Raw genomic sequence first — 21303 nt, 5'->3', positions numbered from 1 at the left:
AGTGGTGATGAATTGGACTGCAAGCAGCATGATAAGTGTCAAGATCAACTTTACTCAACAAAACTGCTTCTACAAGTGAAGGCGCCATTGGATTATTGTTTTCAGGGACTCTTCATACCCCAACTTGATGGTCACACCTTATCACAGTGTATTCAAACTCATCATTATCTCTTTTTTATAATTTTTTTTAAATGAGATAGGAAATAATGTCGCTAATACTGCTCTGTTCGCACACTGAATGGCTATATTCACTCAGCACCGCAATTCAACCCTTGATCCAAATCACAGAAATTTATTTGGATGCAAAAGCTGTATTATGCAGGAAAAAAAGCAACATGATAGGATGCATATTTACAAAACACAATGCACGTTAGTAATCACACATTGGCATTGACAGTGGGAAACAAAATATACTGTACATTGAAACTGGATGTACCGTTGAGGAGCAAGATGAAGGGGGAGGTAAATCTTGATATGTTCTGTGCTTCCACAATAGGAAGATGTTCATGTCAATGATGGAGTTGAAATTATTAGCCAAACTTAAACCAAAATACAGTGACACACCTTGATTGGTGTCAACTGAAACATAAAAGCACTTAAGTCACTGCAGTATGTGTTTTGGAACATTGGACATGCTTTATTTCAGAACTTTTCACAATTTATTTAAACATCTCACATATACAAAATAGGTACAATAGACTTTGTGGTGTCATTTTCTTTTCTTTTTTTTTCTGAAAGAGAGAGGCCGCCTAAAAACCATTCAGAAGTGGGTGAAGTTTGTGCTGTCAGAATGAACACTAGGGATGGGATTAAAAGAGTGAAAAAGCCTAAACAAAAAACAAAATGAAACAAAAAAAAAAAAACCCAACTTGGAAAAAACAAAACAAAAAAACAGACATCAGATTGAGAAACAGTCCACCTGCTTAAAATGGGGAGTTATCAGGGAATGAATGCACGACTCCTCAAAGTTCAATACAAAGTAATACAGTAAAAAAGTGGTTTGCTCCACAGCTGCATTAGCACCATAGATCTCTGCTTCAAGTAAATGAGCACCTTCCGATACGGGACATAGCTTGAAGCATTAGAAGTCTGAACATCTCGGTTGTGGACCCAGGTTTCGTCAATAGTATTTTCTTTAAGTACAGGCATGAGGTAGTTTAAACCTTTTTTCATGGAAATTGTGGTTTTAAACCTCCTCTTTGGAAGATATACAAAGACCACAAAGTGATGCATACTTTCAGCGTTTTTATTACACTTCTTTTATTTTTTACAAAATGATGACATGTTGTCCCACAACAAGGTGTTTTCCCGCGTCCCCTTGGGTTTCTGTATTAATTTGCATTGCACAAACGCTCCTTTCAGTCCGTTCAGTCCTCTCCGATAGTTGCCCATCTTAAGCAAGTGGATGTGGAGGGAGAAATCAGCATTTCAGTATAAAAAAAAAACACAGAAAGAAGGGCAGAGATTTTTTTGTTTTTTCGTTCTTTCTCTCTTTTCGGTGTTAATTTATCATGAGTCTATTTATTTGAAACAGACTGGGCCAATGTCCAAACCAAACTCCTGTTCAGCTCCACCAATGTCCAAAGGTGCAATGTCGAGGATGGGCAGGCGAGATGGTTTATTTGTTCTGTACTCAATCACTGTCTTGCTCCATTCGCCAGTGTGTCTCTGCAGGAATGAAGAACCAACAAGAAGGGTTAGAGATCAGAATAACACAATTAGGCTTAGCAACAAAAAAACGACAAAGCTTCAACTGCATTTTAAACATCGAATTATGTCTCATTTATGAGTACAATGCAACTTCGGTAGCAGAAAGCGACTCACAGTGCAGCCGTCCTCCAGCACGGAGAAGGTGAAGCGGCTGTTGCCCTCAGCTCTGAGCTCCACATCGTTGGAGCCCTGCAGCACCACGGCGCTCTTCAGGCTGCCGCTCTCACCGTCCATGTAGGCAACGCTGTTCTTGCAGTGGTAGGTGATGTTCTGGCTAGCGTGGTTGGACAGCAGGCGCATGAAGGCCAGCTGAGTGGCCATGCTCTGTTCGCTGAGGGTCTCGTCGTTGTAGGTAAACTGCAACAACCAAGGAGCATGAAGACAATGTTACTTGGGTTGTCCTTCTGATCCTCTCTTTTGTAGTCTTTAGCTTTTGTTGTGTTGTGACGCTCACCCCAGCACCGCCATTGATGGTCTCTCCGAACCACACGTGCTTCTTGCCCTCGGTGCTTCTGAACCAGTTCTTGCGGGCGATGCTCTCAGGGTGGGCATGGATGCAGGTCTCGCGGGTGGTGAAGTCACAGAAGACCTTGAGGGCGTCGTTGATGCAGCCCTGGTTGGGGTCAATCCAGTAGAATCCTGGATGGGAGAAAGACATAGTTCATGAGAAGGTGCATTATTTTTCTTCCTGGGTTTGGGCTTGTTGGACTGCATTTGCATCATGGCAATATCAGAGGATGTCAAGCTTACCGCTGCTCCAGTCAGGGTGGCTGAGCTGGATGTCACGGCAGGTGCGTGCAGGATTCTTTCTGGATCCCTCAGGAGTCAGCAGGTTGTCAATCTGAGTGTTGAGTGACTTGATGGTGGCATCAACCTCGTAGTCCTTGGCTCTCAGAGCAGGCTGGTCGGCTCTGTACTCATCATATCCAGAGACATCGTATCCGCCACCAGAGGGGCCAGGAGGTCCAGGAGGACCAGGAGGTCCATTAGGACCCTAAGGTGAAAAAGACAATAAATTTAAATTTGCTTAACAGTGAAACCATTGCAGGGGATGCTTTGATCCTTATCAGATTAAACTTTCTATTTGACAAAAAGTACTGAATGTAATGCTCAAATAGCTGGAGAAATTGTGAGTGTAAAGGTGAGCTTACAGCAGGTCCAGAGAATCCAGGGGGTCCACGAGCACCAGGAGGTCCAATCGTACCATGGCCGCCAGCTCTACCATCCTTACCAGGGTTTCCGTGGGGTCCAGAAGGTCCCTGAAGAGGAGAACATTACATTAGAAGATCAAATGTTCTGCATTACATACAGCTTTAAATTAGTGTACCTCTTGAATTTGGTGCTGATGTTGAATGTATACTGTATAATTATGAGCCGCCTTCATCTTGTTAGAATGAAACATTCCTTCTTTTCTGTTAGTATATGAATACACCGTCCTGTTCTGAAATTGGTTTTCTAGTTATGCTAATGTTTTCAATATTACTCACAATGATTGCAGTGACACTTCAATGGATCCACATAGCAAAAAAAACAAACAAACATCTATATTTTATATGTGTAGGCACTCACGCGGGGTCCAGCATGTCCGGTTGCTCCAGCAGGTCCACTGTCTCCAGATGGTCCCTGAATGACAGAAATATATATTTTTTTCTTGTACATGTGTTTACAAAATGGTGCAGTTTCCAATTTGTTTTTGTCCATGTTGCTAAACTTGTCCATATCACTGTATATTTGTTTATTGTTTGGACACTATGTGATTTGGGCAGTCACTCACAGAAGGTCCAGGCATTCCCTGCAGACCAGGATGTCCACGCAGACCCTTCATGCCTCTCTCTCCCTTGTCTCCGGCACCTCCCTTCTCACCACGAGTTCCAGCAGGTCCCTAAAACAAACACACACAAGGACAAAGGCATGAGCATCAGGTTTCTAGAGCGTGAGACCCTTTTCATGCGCACAATTTTGCCTGTTACTTCCATGACTACTTGTTAATGGTACATACAGCGGCGCCTCTCGCTCCAGCGGGGCCAGCACCTCCAGAAGCACCTCCGGGGCCCTAAATATGAAAAAAGACCAGGTTAAAAGGATGAATGAAACGAGACAATGACATGTAAGGTGATTCTTGAAAATGGTATTGCATTAATGATAAGACTTACACTCTCTCCACGGTTTCCTGGTCTGCCAGCACCTCCGGTGGGTCCAGCAGGTCCAGGGGCACCAGCAAGTCCCATGGAACCAGGAGATCCAGGCTCACCACGGTCTCCCTAAAAACATACGTATTATATGAACTCACAGGCCAAAGCACAGAGTATTTGTAGCTGTGTAGAGCTCTGCAATTGAACCCTACCTTGAATCCAGGGGCTCCAGGACGACCAGGAGGTCCATCATTACCAGGGCTACCCTGTGTGTGGCAAAGAAAAATAATCAGGTTTTATTGATTGAAGAAACAACCATCCATTTGAGTGGGAACTATTAGTACTCCTCTCTTCATATATATGGAAATTTGTTTTTATTATTGTTATTACCATTGATACAAATTTGAAATGTTTACCTCACGTCCAGCCTCTCCCTGAGGTCCAGTCATACCAGGCAGACCAATGTTGCCAGAGGGTCCACGGGCTCCAGAGGAACCAGGAGGTCCAAGTCTACCAGGCTCTCCCTGTGATATGATACACAGAAAATTAGTATGAAGTCTGTCACACACTAATTCAACATTTGCTATGATTTGATTTGCGATGACACAGTCAATAATAATGGGCACTCACCACTGTACCAGCACCACCTGGAGAACCACGATCACCTCTGGCACCAGGAAGACCAACGAATCCCTGAAGTCCAAGAGGACCAGAAGTTCCAGGAGCTCCAGGTTGACCCTACACATCAAGACAAAATTATTCACTCGTCAGTCAGCGTAGAGATGTTGATGCCTTTACGTCTATATCTAACTATCTGGTTGATATTCCTCTATCTTGGCTACAACTTACAGGAGGACCAGACTCTCCAGAAGATCCTTTCTCTCCAGGTGGACCAGGTGGGCCAACCATTCCCTGTTCTCCAGAAGGTCCAGCGGGACCGGAGTCACCACGGGCACCACGAGGTCCATCTTTGCCAGAGGATCCAGCAGAACCAGGAGGTCCAGCAATACCCTGAGAGGTGAAGAGACGATGAGTGGGATAATGTGATGTGCGTTTGCATGCTGTGTGTTTGAGTTTATAACGATGGTGGATATAAAATTAGTGCTCACAGCAGGTCCAGCAGGGCCAACTCTGCCAGCAGCACCAGGGAAACCAGTCAGACCCTGAGCGGAAACACACAAAACAATTATACAGTGGTCATCCTTGGTATATGTTAAGTGAGGGGTTTTAAGAGTTAATATAACAACATTTCATCTACTGAAAGAAGTGATCAAATTAACAGAATACACTAAAAATAGACTTTTTTTTTTGCATATGTGCTTAAAGCTAATAGGTAACATGAGGTATTGTCACACTTTATATTACATTTCTTTTAGAAGTTAATCAAATGAACTCTATCCTATTTTTTGTTGTTTTATCTTCAGTATATTTTCAATGCTATCTATTCAGTCTTAATGCACTGCCAGCATCTGTGACTCCCGCTTCATGTAAAAAGCCGTTGGTTCGGGTTGTGTGACAGTGACTACGTGTGTATATGTGTGTTTCAGTACTCACAGAAGGACCAGTGTCTCCACGAGCACCACCAGGTCCAGCAGCACCAGAGGGACCCTAGACATTCAACAACAAAAAAAAAAAGACAAATGGACACAGTTATATGTCAGTGTTCTCACATCTCAACATGATGCATATGCCATAGTATACCAGGTCTGATTGACTTTTCGCTGATCTGTGGACCATATGAGATTCCATTTTTGGTCATGTATGTGTGTGTATGCTATGACTGGTACTAACAGGAGGTCCAGACTGTCCAGCGGGTCCAGCAAGACCAGAGGGTCCAACTTCTCCCTTTCCTCCGGAAGGTCCGCGCTCTCCTCTTGCTCCAGGCTGACCATCAGAACCCTGTAGGTAGATGTAGGACACAATGGATTAACCTTTTGATGTATGTGTGTGCACGATGTATTGGAGTATTTCTATGTTACTAGCTGTGTACTTACAGGGGGTCCAGCAAATCCGGGAGCTCCGGCAGGGCCAACCTCCCCACGCTCACCCTGCGCACAATAAGGAGCGGTGTGAGACTCTTAGTTGAACGTAAAGGATTTGTGCGTATTGATGATTTCTCTGAAGTCAAGCACATGTACTTACAGAGCCTCCACGAGGTCCAGCAGGGCCAGAAGGTCCAAAGCCACCGCTCTCTCCCTGGAAGAGAGAAAAATAAATGTCCATTCATAGAACAACTGTTCTGGCCAGTTCAGCCTGAATCAAAAAGTATATTGTATGTTTATTGCAACTTGCACCAAAGACTGGACCAGGTTATATATTAGATGCCCTTCATGTTGCAAGTGGGATTCAAACCATTTTGGCCGACAGTCAAACAAAAAACCATAAGTTTAAAATCCTGATTCACTGTAAAGAGACTTTTTCTGAATTCAGTTTGGTTTTGTTGGTTTCCTGCCTCTATTGTTGCAGTAAAAAACAGTCAACAAAAGTGACATCAGTTTATAAAGAATGAAAAAAGGTAGCATTTAATTAGAACTACAAGTAGATATTGATATTCTCTGTCTGCTAGGTTGATTTTTCTGCAGGTTATTATAGATAACAAAAACAAGCCCCCCCCCAAAAAAAATCAAAACTCCAATTGAAAAAGCATTTTGTTACTGAAATAAAATGAAAATAAAGTTATTGTATGCTTTCAAAACAGAATCAAACTAACTAAAATTGAAGAGAAAACATCCTTAATTAGCTCCAGGTGACACTGAATTCCCCAGTTGTGTTGTATCAAATAAATGTGTACTCTCAGTGTCTAATTCATTCCCTGTAATGTTATTCAGCTGCAGTTAATGCTGCTGGAACCCTTCTACATTATGCTGGTAAAATAATCAAACTTGGAAGCTGTTTATGTCTTTGTTTAATTTGTATGTCAAGCTCTTGCAGACTATGTTCATGTGTGTCTTCAGTCTGTGGACTAAGTGGACATTGACACAGAACGCCAAGTACACCTAATCTCAAAAGCTGTTTTGCCCATCTTCTTTTCCTAAAGCTGTTTGTCCTGCGCAGGTGCATTGGAATGATGGATGGCAGTCTATCTATTCTCTAAATGTATTTTGTTGAGTTGTTATTATTCAACCCGCTTGCAGAATAAAAAGAATCTAATCAAAATCTGAAGTTGCAAAAAGAAAAACAAAAATAGACTAAAACTAATAAGATTACTAAAAAAACATAAATAAATGTAAAATCCCAAGATATTTCAACCTTGTTAAAAACGTTAAGTATTACTTTGAGTTCCGAGTAAATCATTGCTGCAGTTCTAAAAGTTGGTCAGTAGGGGGAAGTGTTGAGATTGAGGTTCAGAGGTGACTCCACTTGAGGGGTATGTTGTTTTGATTGCTGTCACTAAAAAGTAGAACGCCTAATAAAACTGATCCAGAATTATTAATGAGTGATATTTTCACATTTCTACAATGACAGCTGAGCGACTCGTGTGACTAGAGGTCATTTGATGATACCGTCCGCCATCTTGACTAGTGGCAGCCATTTTTAAACTGGACACATTAAAATCCAGTATACATGTGATTTTAGTATTACATGACATTAGGAAAAATACATATTGTAATTGGTAGTGATTTCTGTACGTTATTTGTTTTTAAAAGAATAAATATTGCAATGAATTACCTTATCACCATTGGCTCCAGTGGGTCCGGGGGGTCCAGCAGGTCCAGGCATACCCTAGAAAGAGAAAAGAGAAGACACTGAGAAGAGAACTGTGACCTAAACTGTGTGACAAACGAAATCAATGAGCATAAATTTCACATGAAGCTCATAAAGTAGAGCGGGAACTTACACGAGATCCGTCTCTGCCAGCGTTACCGTCAGGGCCTCTGTGTCCGTTCTCTCCCTGTGGGACAGAGGGAGGATGGTGTAAGCAGAACCAATACATTCTCATTGGAAAATTAACTGAAGGTGGTAGATTTCTATTTAATAATAATAATATTAATAAAAAGTACCTTCTCTCCCTTGGATCCAGGAGTACCAGCAGCTCCACGTTCACCAGGCATACCACCAGGTCCCTGAGGTCCGGGACCACCATTAACTCCAGCAGCACCAGGCTCTCCCTGCAAACAGACAGAAGAAACTGTTACATTGCTGTATAACACAGGTATTTCTTAGAAAAAACAAACAAAATGTGCATTCTATTAAAGTAACCATTTCCCCACTTTTAAGAACTACACTGACCAACAGCAAATGCATAAAATTTAATCCGCACATGCCAATAAATAAGAAATGTGTTATGTTGTTTTACCTTGCCACCATCAGGACCAGGGGCTCCAGCAGGTCCACGGGATCCAATTGGGCCCTGAGGTCCAGAAGATCCAGCAGCACCGGGGTTACCACGCTCTCCCTGGAGGAAAACACATGGATATGTTGTCAATCTTTACAGAAAAACAGGGAGATGTTCTTCTGATCGTTTGTGTTTCCACGACAACAATTTATATTAGTTTTTTTAGGAAGCTGGACAAGCAGTGGTGCTGCCAGTGGTCTGGACAGGCGTGCTCACCTTGGCACCAGCAGGTCCAGATACTCCCTGGTCTCCTGGGATTCCCTACAGAGAGAAGACAAGTTGTGTCAGAGATCTACAACACTAATACTGTTACCAAAATGTCGGTTATATATTGTGTGCATCTGTGTGCTTACTCTGTCTCCGGGCTTGCCACCCTCTCCAGCAGGTCCAGCGGGTCCAGGCAGACCCTGAAAAAGTTAAATTGCAAATTTAGCAGCAGCAGGGAAGCATGGACAAGTGGGAATTCATGAGTGGGAATTGATCGTAGTGTGTATGCGTCAGCTTCACTTTCCAATTTTTAGAGCAAGTTTAGTGCAATGTAATTCTTGCCACAAATCATGCTTTCTTTGAGATTTGTATTATTTACCCTACATTCGTATGGTGGCAAGAAACAACAAGGATAAGACTGAAATAACATATTTGTTTTCTGAATCTCTGAATCTCTGAATCATACAATAATAATAATAATAATTATGGATTCAAACCTGGAAACCAGGAGCTCCTGAAGGTCCCTGCTCTCCCTTGTCACCAGGACCACCCTACAGAACAACAGAGACAAAAAGGTTATTGGTGTTAGAAATCGCTTAGTCATCACTATTGAATGACAAATGTACTGAACTGATCTAAAATCTCGTCAGAGTTTTCTCAAGTACTGCAGGGAAGGACACTCACAGACAATCCAGAGGGACCAGTTGCTCCATTGTTGCCATCAGGTCCAGGGGATCCCTAAGACAAAGGGTCAAAACATGATGTCATGAACTGACAGTAGTTCCTCCGTTGTGTATTTGCAGATGGTGACATTCGCTATATGTTTTCAAATAGAGGGGGTTGGACCTACTCTCAGTCCAGTGGGGCCAGAGGCTCCCTTCTCTCCAGGCTTGCCACCCTCGCCCTAAGGTGAAAGACAGGTGGAACACATGTTGGGATTAACTAGTAAAACAATCAATAAAGGATACAGCTCTCCTTAGGCATTACTATGATTTTTGATTTCATTCTCTTGGAAATATACTTACGCCAGGTCCTTTGGGTCCGGGGAATCCGATGTTTCCAGGCTGGCCTCTAGGTCCAGTTGGGCCAGGAGGTCCACCACGGCCATCTTGTCCAGAGGGACCCTGGAGAAATAAACAGGGTCAGTTATGATTTCATTGAGGAGCAAATGCAAATGCTGGGAGCAAATAAGACCTTAAAGAAAAGGTCTTAAAGTTTTACTTTAGAGTAAAATGTTGGTTTACTTACAGAGGGTCCCTCCTTTCCTGGGGGTCCACCACTTCCGGGGCTACCTGGCAGACCCTATGAAATCAAACATTAGGGAGTCATCAGTAAATCCGTCCTGTTAGCTGTCGCCTTCAACTGGCTAAATCACACAGGAAAGTGCGTCTCCGAGGTGTCTGAATGCCAAGCTTGAGTCCAGCAAGGCTAAACACGAGTTCTAAGGCAAAGACTCACCCTGGCACCAGCTGGGCCGGGCTCACCACCACGGCCAGCATCTCCAGGAGGTCCACGGGGTCCACCTGCACCAGTAGCACCACGAGCACCGGGCATACCCTACAGGGAGGACAGTGGAGATGTATTATGAGGTTGAAAGTTCATGACGTAGCAAATATTTTACGAGGTTTGCATGTTGTGTACTTACAATAGGTCCAGTTCTTCCCTCAGTACCAGGCATGCCACGGCTGCCAGGAGCACCCTACACAAGTCACACAGGCATTAACAGGTTGTTCGCGTACCGTGGGCTCTTAATGCAGTATCGGTGGCACACGGCTATTGGAGGCCATGGTCTAATACTCACTCTGGCTCCACGGAGACCAGCAGGTCCGGTTGCACCAGCCTCACCAGTGGATCCTCTCTTGCCCTCCTCACCCTGAGGTCCGGGGGCTCCCTGGGGTCCAGCGTTACCCTGAAGATGGCGACAGAAGGATCAAGAACTGTGCGTGTAGAGGGTTTTCAACTGTATTGTGGAGAAGTTTCATATCAGTGAAGACAAGCAGAAGTTAGACTTACAGGCTCTCCTTTGGGTCCACCGTCTCCCTTGACACCCTGAACACCAGGATCTCCCTAAAATACAATCAAAAGAATTAATCAAAAGAACCATCTAATCCTACATGATAGAGCCTATACCCTATATATCAATGCCTGCATGCTTCAAAGGTTTTGGTTTTGTAAAAAAAAAAAAAAAAAAAAATGTATTGTTTGTGTACTTACAGCAAGGCCTCTTTGTCCAGCAGAACCCTGAGGTCCCTGGGGTCCGGGTCCTCCTCTAGGTCCAGGGAATCCAGGAGCTCCAGAAACACCGGGGGTGCCCTAAACACAAGTCATCAACGTCATCGCTAGAGAATCAGGAAACTCCTTTGAGTATTTCAGCCAGTTTACATGTCCTGTATATGTGTTATGCAGTACTGTACGTGTTGTGTTTGACCCAGTACCACTGTCAGTGTGACTCTAGATGACCTTTGACGCACATGTGCATGTCTGGTAGAAGTGAAATACTTACAGCTGCTCCCTTAGCTCCATTCAGACCGTTGGCACCAGGGTTACCCTGAAGGGAAAGTACAAGAAATCAGTTGTGTCATTACTCTTGATTTGGTCATCTTTTAACAAAATGGCAGTATATTTCTATTTCCTATTACTAGTATGTCAGAATGGATTTATCTAAGGAGAAACGACTTCAAAATCACAACAAAAAAACAAAACACAATCTTGGTCAACATACAGTTGGTCCAGCAGGGCCAACAGCACCATTGGGTCCAGGCTCTCCTCTAGATCCCTGAGGTCCAGATGGGCCATTAGCTCCAGCAGGTCCAATCTCTCCCTGTAAATTATGAAAAAAAATAAAACACGTCAACAATTTGTTAATGTTTATACTGAAGCAGAACAATCAAAGAAATGAATAGAAGTCCAGTCTGGGAAGCTGTTGTGTATGTGACTGATTCCCTGGGGGTTAAAGTGTGAGGAGATGTTTGGATGGTTTAAGGTTTTCGCCCGATCCTTGGCAACAAAATCTCTCTGTTTGTGGTCCTCAGCATGAACTTGTCATGTAATAGGATGAGGCATCACACACACACACACACACACACACGCACACACACACCTTGGGTCCGGGGCCACCGGGGAAGCCTGGGGGTCCAGCAGCACCGAGGGGACCCTGGATAAAATCAGAAAGAGACACGATATCAACTAACGGGTCAAAGTTTACTTTAAGGTCAAAGTGTTGAACTCAAGTTTTGACCGAGACTGGTGGCACTAAAATAGCATTACATCATGATTTCTCCCTGAAGATAACTTATGTTCAGTCAGAAAATATATTCAACTGACATCCTCACTTTGTATTTTTTTCTTCTAAAATATATATATAAAGTAAGTCCTAGGGCCAAATGATCAAATACTCACAGCGGGGCCGGAGGGGCCAACATTGCCATCAGCACCACGAGAACCAGCAGGGCCAGCGGGGCCGGGGCGACCTCTCTCACCGGGCATACCACGAGATCCCTGAAGGTTAGACACTCATTGTTACCGACACTTCTTCAAGAAAAACGCATCCACCATGACGCTGATAAATGCAATGTTTGTTTTTTTTTTTCCAAAGGTTTTGCGAATAAAAAAAAAATGAAGCTTAAGTCAGAACTTACAGCCAGACCAGGACTTCCAGAAGATCCAGGAGCACCATTCTCACCCTACAGGAGAGTCGGGGAAATTAGTGTGATGAGACTTCTTGAAACAGTGGAAGATTTCCGGATATTAACTCATAAAATTAACCGTACATCTTAAGTAAAAGCTTTTTGCTGATGCCTTACCTTGGCGCCAGCGGTACCGGGCTCTCCCTTGCGTCCATCCAGACCAGTGTAACCCTGAAACACAGAAGCCCAGTGATGATCGAAGAGAAATCACTTTCAGAGCAGCAGTAGTGTAAAAACGGTGGCTCACTCTTCCATATATCATAAAGGTGATAAAGAAAATGTGGACAAAAGTGGACCTTCAAAACCTTGTATCAGTCACTTTACATGCTTCTGAACTGGACATGGAAGACTCTCGTAGTACCAGCCACGAGCAGAGCTCTCTGGGGTAGAGCCAGCTCCTTCCAGGCTGGTCAGCCATTTTTTATTTTTCCCAATAAACAAACTAAAAGTGGACAGCATCAATGGAAGCCATCATCGCGTTTGACTGGAGAGGCAGGTTCCTCAGTCCTTCCCAGTGATGCTCATTTAGAAGGTTTAATAGGTCCACTTCCAACACAGCAATGGTGTATCTTCCTCGTTGTATTACTGCTCCGGGGCATGAGTTTCATGGCCGCGGGGCTTCGGGTGTGTAGGGAGGAGCAGGTAGGCTCAGATTGATCCGAATGAAAGATGGACACTCACTCTGTGTCCCTTCATTCCTGGAAGTCCGGGAGTTCCGGGGAATCCACGAGCACCCTGCAATTCACAGGCAAAGAACCTATTAGCTTTGCACGCCATTGCACACACACACACTGCAAGGCACATATGTTTGCGTTGACAGTGTCTATGTTGATTTCAATGTTTTGGAAAAGAGATTCTTACCTGAGGTCCTGCGACACCTCTGTCGCCAGGTTTGCCAGGTCTACCGTTGTTACCCTGTAGGTTACCAAGAGACATTTTACCATCAGACTCTGACGCTATGGATGCCATTGTCAGCAAGTAGTAGCAGCTCATTCAAAATGCTCGTGGAAACACAAATGTTTACGTACGTCCTCTCCAGATTTACCGGGAGGCCCAGGGGGTCCGCGGGCACCAACAGGGCCCTGGAAAACAAGAGCAGAGATTGGTACTTCATACTAAGTAAGTCTCCAAACAAGTGCTATCAAACATGTCACGATAACACACATAATGAAGAAATCTGGACTATTTTGAGGGAAACACTTACAGACTGTCCAGGCTCTCCGGGCTCACCAGCATGTCCTGTGTGTCCCTGGGATCCCTTTAAAGAAGAGGAAAGGTAATGCAATCAGTTATGATGCAAATGCAGAATAAAAAAGTGTGACAGCATTGTGAGTTATTCATTCGAAAGATGTTTATGTTGGTAAATCCTAGTGTGACTTTGCACTTACAGGGGGTCCAGAAGGTCCGGGAGGTCCTCTGGGTCCCATCATGCCCTGTAACACAGAAAAAACAAGTTCAGATGTCATTTTTAAGGTTTGTATTATCCTTCTTACAAGCACCACTGAAACAGTCTGAACAATTTGAAATATGAGAAAGTACAGGAATCCATCATGCACCGTCATGCCGTTTATTTTAATTTTTTTCTGCAATAACAGCTGTTTTCTACACAGGCGTAGTCTAGACGTCCTGAAACGTGGGCTGCACTGTTGAATACACTGATGCATGAAGCCTCACCATGGGTCCAGGGCCAGGGTCGGGAGCCTTTACACCATCATACTGAGCAGCAAAGTTCTGTAAAAAGTGAAAAATAAGGACGCAATTATTAACCTGCAAAAATAGTTATAAAGCTACATCAAAATTAATTGTTATGACTACGAAAAAAGTGAAGCAGTCACATAAAGGAGGTGATTTGTATTGCTCAAGGTGACAGTTGTAGATTCAGAATGCAAAATAATTGAATGTGCAATGAACAGGCCCAGCAAGCTTTTTCAAACAAATAATAACATTGTTACGACGGCAACTTAAGAGTTACTTTCCCCGTTAAAGGTTAATTACAAAAAAACTGCATCTTGTCATTTTGAAGGTTCGTACATACATGTCGTTTCAGGCCTTATGGTCAAAATAGGTAAAGAACAAAAGGTGAAAGGTCATGTGATCATTATGAAATGAGGCCATAAGGTCAACAGAGGTCAAGGATGTATGTTGCTTGTACATGTGGTGCGCACTTTGATTTCAAAAGTCGTGCAATACTGACTCAAGACTCATCTGTTGCAGGTTTGTATTTCACAGTTTTTATAATAATAAATAATTTCACAACAACAGATTACATTACTAAATGTTCTGGCCTAAGTTCACAATAAACCTGTATCAAAGCACATTGCTCCCCCCGCCGCCCCCACCCCCAAGAGTTTAAACATCAAACTTACTCCTCCAAGTCCAGGGGGACCAGGGGGGCCAGCGGGTCCAGGGAGTCCGGGTTTGCCATCTTTTCCATTTGGGCCCTGGGGACCCTGTAAAACACAGGTAGCATAAGTAAATAATTACAGTTTTACTTGAAGAGCTGCTGATATTTGAGGATGCAGTGGTAATGTCTCAGTATCAAAATTCAGTCTCTCATGAAAATCAAATCTTTAGAAGATAGATTATCGAATTTAGCAATAGCATGAATATGTAGCAACAGACTAAATCAAAGTCTTAAATATCGCCCATTCACATCTGTTTAATTTATTAATGTATCAAGAATCTGGGGCTCTGGGTCATGTAAAGAAAGGGGTGTGGCCAACCGAGGTTAAAAGGTCACATGACATCAACAAACTTTTTTTTTTTTTTTTTTTTTGCCAAGAAAGTTTCTCAAATATCTCTGATAAGAAATACTTCAGCTACATTTTTAATGTTTGATAAAGGCAGTAGAGTTTCACTTCAGCTTACCCTGTCACCTCGAGGTCCTTTGTCTCCTCTGGGCCCCTGCGGTACAAAAATCACTCAGTCAGAGCGAAACAGAGCAGATGACTCAGTCGTTTGGTTGAGCAACACGTCAACTTCAAAACCATCCCTCCAACAAAGCAGGCTGCTGCTGCTAGTCTAAATGTGTTACACTTAAATGTGACTGAAAGCAACCAGTTTTGAATTGTATTCAAATCTTCTGACATTTGTCGTTGTCAATAAAATGTGTGAATAAACAGACTTGGCCTTTCAATGCGAGGGCAAGCAAGTTAAACATACATTTCAATGATCAGAGCAAATACCGTTAAGAGGCCCTCTCTGCTTTTCTGATCTAAATTCTGCATGCAGACATCCGATAGGCCACAATCTAGGTGCTAAACCACACATAAAGACAATATGTGCTCACCTTGGCTCTACTCTGAATAGAAAAGAGGATAAATAAATGTAAGATTTATTTATTCCGTCTTTTCACAGCTTTATATCATTATTGTGTGTGCATTTCAAGCATTAAGCATAGTAAATTAATTCCTTGCACATGAGCTCAATGACAAAGTGGGCACTGTAAAAAAAAAATATATTGCATGCAAAAATATTGTCTAAGTGATGCACAACACATGCTTGTGCAGCTGCAGCACTGAAGAGGAGATTAGAGCTGAGGAATATGCGTGTGATGTAAATTATCAGCATTTGCTAAAAGATGCTGACAGGCAGCGTTGTAAAGGTTCTCAAACCAGATTCAACAGTCTTTTAGCAGTGATAGAAGCTCGTCACAAAATGTTAATGCTGAAACTCCAGATACCACGTTGACTGATGCTCAGTTGAAAGCAATCTCAACTATGAACAGACTGATCAAATCAGAGTAAAACTCATCACTTGAGTTTCTTTCCAAGTGTTCGGTGTAAGATATCAGCCTGGGCCCACTGGTCTGAGACAAGGTTCAGTTGCTAAATGAAATCCAAATCAAGGAGCAGTTGAAGACTCCAAACTGATCCTGAGCCAGCTGTTGGGGGGCAAATATCTCACTGCCCCCTCTCTGCTGTCCTCAGAAAGGATTCTTTGTGCCAGGCCCCGTGGGTGCCTCAGCACTGCGGTTTTAGCTTTCATTGACACAAATTTTAGCCAATAGGACCCTCACCTAGTCATGGACAGGAAGGGAGAAACCTGCGAGAAATAACTTGGTTCAGAGGTAGAGATTTCCTGAGTGAACCACTCTGACATCGTTGAGATTGCTCAAATGGTCAAGAACATCCAGCACGGTCTTTCACGGGACGTTTCAGAGGTTTTGGAGGAATAAGAGGCAACGTGAAAAGGTAAAGCAATCTTCAGCATACTGGTGTTTTCATGAGAGCATGCGTGTGTACTAACCGTGTCTGTGGCATTGGAGAGGTGAGGAGGAGGAGGAAGAGGGAGACAGGGGGAGAAAGAGGGATACTCCATTAGAACATAAAAAGCACTTTTTGGGCAAAATCTGCAAATGGAACAAAGTCATTTTCATTCATCTATATTCTCATTCAACAGTTCAACCTCTTTTGGAAAAGTCTTATTTTTCCCTTTGTGACAGAAAAAAAGATTAAAAACATATGTTGTCGCTTGGCAGCTGCCATCTGCAGGAGTAAGAACAGTAAAGACTTGACTTCACATCCAAAACAAGCTGCAAAGATTTGTTCATGTGAAATACAAAGCTGAGCTTTTTCAGTGTTCTGCTGTGTATATTCTTAATCTGAGTCAGTGTTAGATAGATCACAGAAAATGTTCAATATTATACACTGTCATGTCAAAAACAATTAGGGTTCACACATGTTCACTTGTTGAGTGGCTGAATATTTTGTCACTCATCTGGTCCTAAAGTTTATATCTGAAGGCCACGTCTACACAGTTTGAGAATGAAAGCGAACTCCTGTGAACTGTATTGAATGTGAATCGAAGTGCGCGAGCATTCCAGATATCAAGACTACGGCAGCTGCTAACAGGCCTGAGCAGGTAGTTCATGCCCTTGGGACAGAAATACTTTATCTTGCTACAACAGACAAGGCAAGATCAACATCATTTGTGATCGGGATGTATCACACGTGTCACTGAGACAAAGTTGTATTTTGTGATAGCGGTGTCTAAAAAAAAAGTGGATTTCAGTATATCTAATGAAACGGATCCCTCACTGATGTGTACGTCTGTTATCTATTCTGTGTTCCAGGTGAAGCTGCCCTCTTTGGGTTTGGATCATGACTGAGACCTCCCAGTGAACTTTCTGTGTTATAGCCAAGCTGGACCACATGGTGGCGCACCTGGACACTCAAAGTGGCGTAAGACTTAATTTTACGTGATTATTTCATTTTTGTTCATGATTAAAAAGTGAAGAGGTTTCAGCTTTGAAGCATGTATTGTCATTTCAAATTATTTTATGTTTTCAATAACATCAAACTGGATTTTAAATTAGCTAGAAATAAAGTACAAGATAAAGTTACTAAAAAAAAGTACTGGACTACGTTTAACTGTATTTAAAAAACTTGTACTTTAGTTTAAGGGAACATTAATTTGTCAGGAAAAAATTTAAACGATGCCAGGTAGTTGCTTGCACTTCTGGCCACCAGGGGGAGACATTGCAGTTCCCTATAATAAAGCTTCATTCCCTGGGCGTCTGGATGGAACAATGTGTACAACGCCCCACAAAGCTTTTCATCCTATCTATTAAAGAAAATCCACATTTGCCCTATTTTCATAACTCCACATGCATTAAAAGTTTTAAAAAGACACTACGTCGACAACTTAAACGCCTTTTTCAAAGTGAGAAAACTTTTTTTTTCTTTTTTCAGCAGTACAACTTCTCCCTTTCGGAAACTAATGAACTCATTATTGTATCCTCGGAAAAAGTGAAGAATCCTCTGATCCGTTGAGTTTTATTCAGCAGTGCTTAGAGCTGTCTTCGGGATGACCTTCGCGTAATTCCCAATCAAAAGCCAAGCGCAAGATCCTGAAGCAGTGGGACCCGAAAAAATATCCATCATAGAGAGAAAAAAAAAGAGCAGATATTTCAAACTTACATTGACATGTTGCTAGGAATGAAGTTACTGCAAGCAGCAACAGAATCCGAGTATCCACAAAGCTGAGCATGTCTATGCAGACATGCAGACTCCTTGTGCTGCTAAGCCCCTGTTTTTAAACCACCTTCAAGCAGGCATACAGTTGTGGTAACACGAGTAACTCCAAACGTAGCAGAAACCCGCTGCCGTGATGCTAGAATAATAAAGTTCTATCAGGCCTATTTATACGGCAGGAGGGTCCCTCGTCTGCGTGTCAAAAGTCAGCCCACCGGCCAATGAGAGCAGAGAAACCCAATCTGACTCCCATCCCTCTGCAGCTCGGAGTCAGTCATGTGGTCCAGCATCTCCCTGCCTCCTCTGCACCAGAAACTGTTTGGCAAAGCTCTGGCGATGATGACGAGTGCAACGTTTTAATTAGATCCATTCTTTTTGAGGACGTGGACAGCGTCGAGGTTTAAAAGGAAGAAGGAGGCCTACGTTTTTTCCCTTTTTACAGCTTGCTGTGGATCCGCAGTGTCTGTACCGGCGCTGACACACGGGCACCGGGTGTTCATCCCTGCGCGCAGTTTGGCTCCGTGCGTAAAAGGTGTCTCGGTTTAATGCGCGTCTATAGGCTTTATTTTTTGGGGTCAACAAAGGGACCTCACATTTTCCCTTTTCCGACGGATTGTTTTGAGAAACTGTGAGGAAAGTGAGCTAGGATTAGCTTTGTAAAGTGTTTTCAATGAAACTTCTCAGTTTATTTGGAGCGGGCTTCTCAAATAACTTTTACGCACCGATTTTTTTCAAACACACAATGTTTGAGCAGTGACTATTCCCCCCGCGTTGCACCAACCTTCAGTTTTGCGTTATTTGTGGTTGTTACCGATGTCAGTCACACCTCTAAGCATATTTTGTGTCATATTTATTTTTTTCCACACTACAGCAGACCATATGCACAGAGCATTGCCTCAACTTTTATAAAATAAAACCTGTTCTGTTCCAACATCTGGAATTTAACTCATGGCTGACAATTTTTGATCTGTTAGAGTTGCAAAACTTTTTAAAACACATGAAAACGCTTTCAAGAATTTAGTAAAGGTCCATGAGTGAAATGCACCATATACTATTATAGCTTCAGACACATAAGACGTGTGTGAGTAAAGATCCAGTTTCAGCATATATCTCTCTCTCTCTCTCTCTCTCTCTCTCTCTCTCTCAGCACCTCTTACCTGTCCACATGACCAGACATGTCATCTCTTCCACCACTACAACACCGAGCTTGGCCTCCATGCCTTCCTATATTGCAAACTCACCATTCATTTCAGGGAGTAAAATCAACCACAGTATCATTCCTCTACTTTATAAAGCTTCATGCTGTTTTTTCCTATAGAGGATTTATTGATGCAAAGCAAGAAATCTATCACTTGAAAGGCCAAGAGGGAAGATTTGGGCTAACGTCAAGCTGAATCTCAACATCCCATCATATGCAGAAAGAAAACTCCAAATCCCCTAACATTTCTGAAGTAAACACATTCCACTTTATTATAGATTAGTGTCAGCTCTGTGTCTCGTGGGGCAACAATTGCTTTGAGCTTTGTGGCACACTTTAATTGACCTTTATATTCTACAATGTAAATCTGGTGTACGAATCAAATTATTTTGCTATATTGCTCTTTCTCTGTCAGAAAGGTTCCTCTCAGTCGTGATCAGGCCTTTCAGAATTACCACTGAAACTTTAACAGGTCTTCTTTCCTCTCCCGGTCCAAAGTAGAAACCCCTCCTCTGTGCGAGAGGAAGAAAAAAAACCTAAGTGATGTTCACCCCCGAAAACTTAACCTCAATTCTTTCCTGAGTCAAACTGGAGAGATAGAGGGAAAGAGAAAAAAAAAGAGGTGGAGCAAGAGAGATGAAATGTGTTATTTTAACAATGGCAGAGCTCCTGCTCACTGCTACGTTCTCATGTAAGCTGCAGAGCCGAGGCCCTGAGCGACCAGACAGGCGGAGGGAATCAAAGATGGCCGCAAAGCTCCACATCATCATCTGTTTTCTCCCTCTTAAAGAATATATATATACTTTAAAGACACTTGTTGTTGGCCTATGAATAAAGAAATAAAGAAATAAAATCAGGAAAGCAGACAAATCAAGTATTATAGAAAGGAAACATTCTTTAAAAAAATAAAATAGCAAAATTATCTTATGTAGGTTTAACATCATAAAATGTTCAACCTGATGGTACATATTCAGTAAATACACTTAAAACTGCTTCATTCAAGCCTCCAGGCAAGAAGTGTCAGTGTCCATGTGAGAAAATTTAAAATCTGGTTCTGCAGTTGTACAATAGCTGTTCATTAGTTTAACTTTTGATCAAAGCACATATCCCAGTCTTCAGGGCTTATTGATTATGTTTTAAACACAAACGATCTTGTGGGGGAAATATAAAAACTACACTAACTAGTCGATTATTTAGTTTACAGAAAAAACTTTAGCTTTAGTGATTTTTCTTCATCAGTTGTTCTTCACTGCCTCTCACAGCGCTGCCGGCCGAACCTGCAGACTAATCCTCTCAGATGGGTTCTTCTCTGATCGCCTGTGTAATTGTAAGTACCAGTGTCATATTCCAGTTTTGGTAGCAGGGCTAAGTGTTGAGGATTGTGGGTGGAGCACATCCCCTTATATCTCGAGTGACTGTCCACCTGCCAGTTGAGGCGGGTGTGGCATCTGATCAGGGTGTCGCTTGGTCACCTGACATTTCACTGGGAGGAGGCTCCGAGGTCAGCTCAAGCTGAACTATTCCACATGAATCAAGCACAGGCAACACTGGAAATAAAAACTCCATTTTAACAGAAAGAAACCTGCAGAACCGGTTCAGAAGTGGTTATTTTCTGCTGTTTCAGTTGTGGACTTGATGGAGCAGGAGGCTCCGTTGATGAGCCTCTAGTTCAGTACAGATCGAGACAGAATGTAAGTGACATGTAATTGTGGAACATCACTGTACGGAGAGTGAGAGAGGAAAGAAGCTCACATCAGTAAAGGTCTCCCAGCAGTCTAAACCTATAGCAGCTTTATTAGGAAATGGTCCAGGGTGGCCTGAATCAGCCCTAACTTCAAGCATTATTAAATAGGAAAGTTTAAATCCAACCTTAAAAGTAGAGACAGTGTCAGTCTCAACTGGTTCCACATGAGAGGAGCCTGAAAGCTGAAAGTTCTGCCTCTCATTCTACCTTTAGAAAACCTAAGACCCTCCAGTGAGCAGCATTCTGAAAACAGTGTTCTCCTGGGGTAATATGGGACTAACAGCTCTTCAAGATATGAGGGAACCTGCTTGTTAA

General features: G+C 42.7%; 1 protein-coding gene across 1 annotated transcript; it reads right to left on the bottom strand.

Moving 5' to 3' along the window:
• Positions 1-276: 276 nt before the first annotated feature.
• On the bottom strand, positions 277-18190 carry col1a2 (collagen, type I, alpha 2). Its single transcript, XM_080485091.1, is given in 50 exon segments — positions 277-1668; positions 1825-2067; positions 2165-2349; positions 2461-2704; positions 2862-2969; positions 3280-3333; positions 3485-3592; positions 3710-3763; positions 3864-3971; positions 4055-4108; positions 4259-4366; positions 4473-4580; positions 4692-4853; positions 4952-5005; positions 5397-5450; positions 5634-5741; positions 5837-5890; positions 5985-6038; positions 7512-7565; positions 7681-7734; positions 7844-7951; positions 8140-8238; positions 8395-8439; positions 8532-8585; positions 8883-8936; positions 9070-9123; positions 9236-9289; positions 9411-9509; positions 9634-9687; positions 9844-9942; positions 10031-10084; positions 10187-10294; positions 10399-10452; positions 10600-10698; positions 10889-10933; positions 11108-11206; positions 11486-11539; positions 11785-11883; positions 12024-12068; positions 12189-12242; positions 12753-12806; positions 12933-12986; positions 13100-13153; positions 13276-13329; positions 13460-13504; positions 13746-13802; positions 14438-14521; positions 14940-14975; position 17993; positions 17995-18190. Coding segments are annotated over 50 exon segments (4053 nt in total). The 5' UTR covers positions 18063-18190; the 3' UTR covers positions 277-1521.
• Positions 18191-21303: the final 3113 nt, after the last annotated feature.

This window comes from Lipophrys pholis (assembly GCF_963383615.2).
Source record: "Lipophrys pholis genome assembly, chromosome: 17".
Lineage (NCBI taxonomy): Eukaryota > Metazoa > Chordata > Actinopteri > Blenniiformes > Blenniidae > Lipophrys > Lipophrys pholis.
The sequence above is the reverse complement of the archived record's forward strand: the minus strand, read 5'-3'. Positions and strand labels throughout refer to the sequence as shown.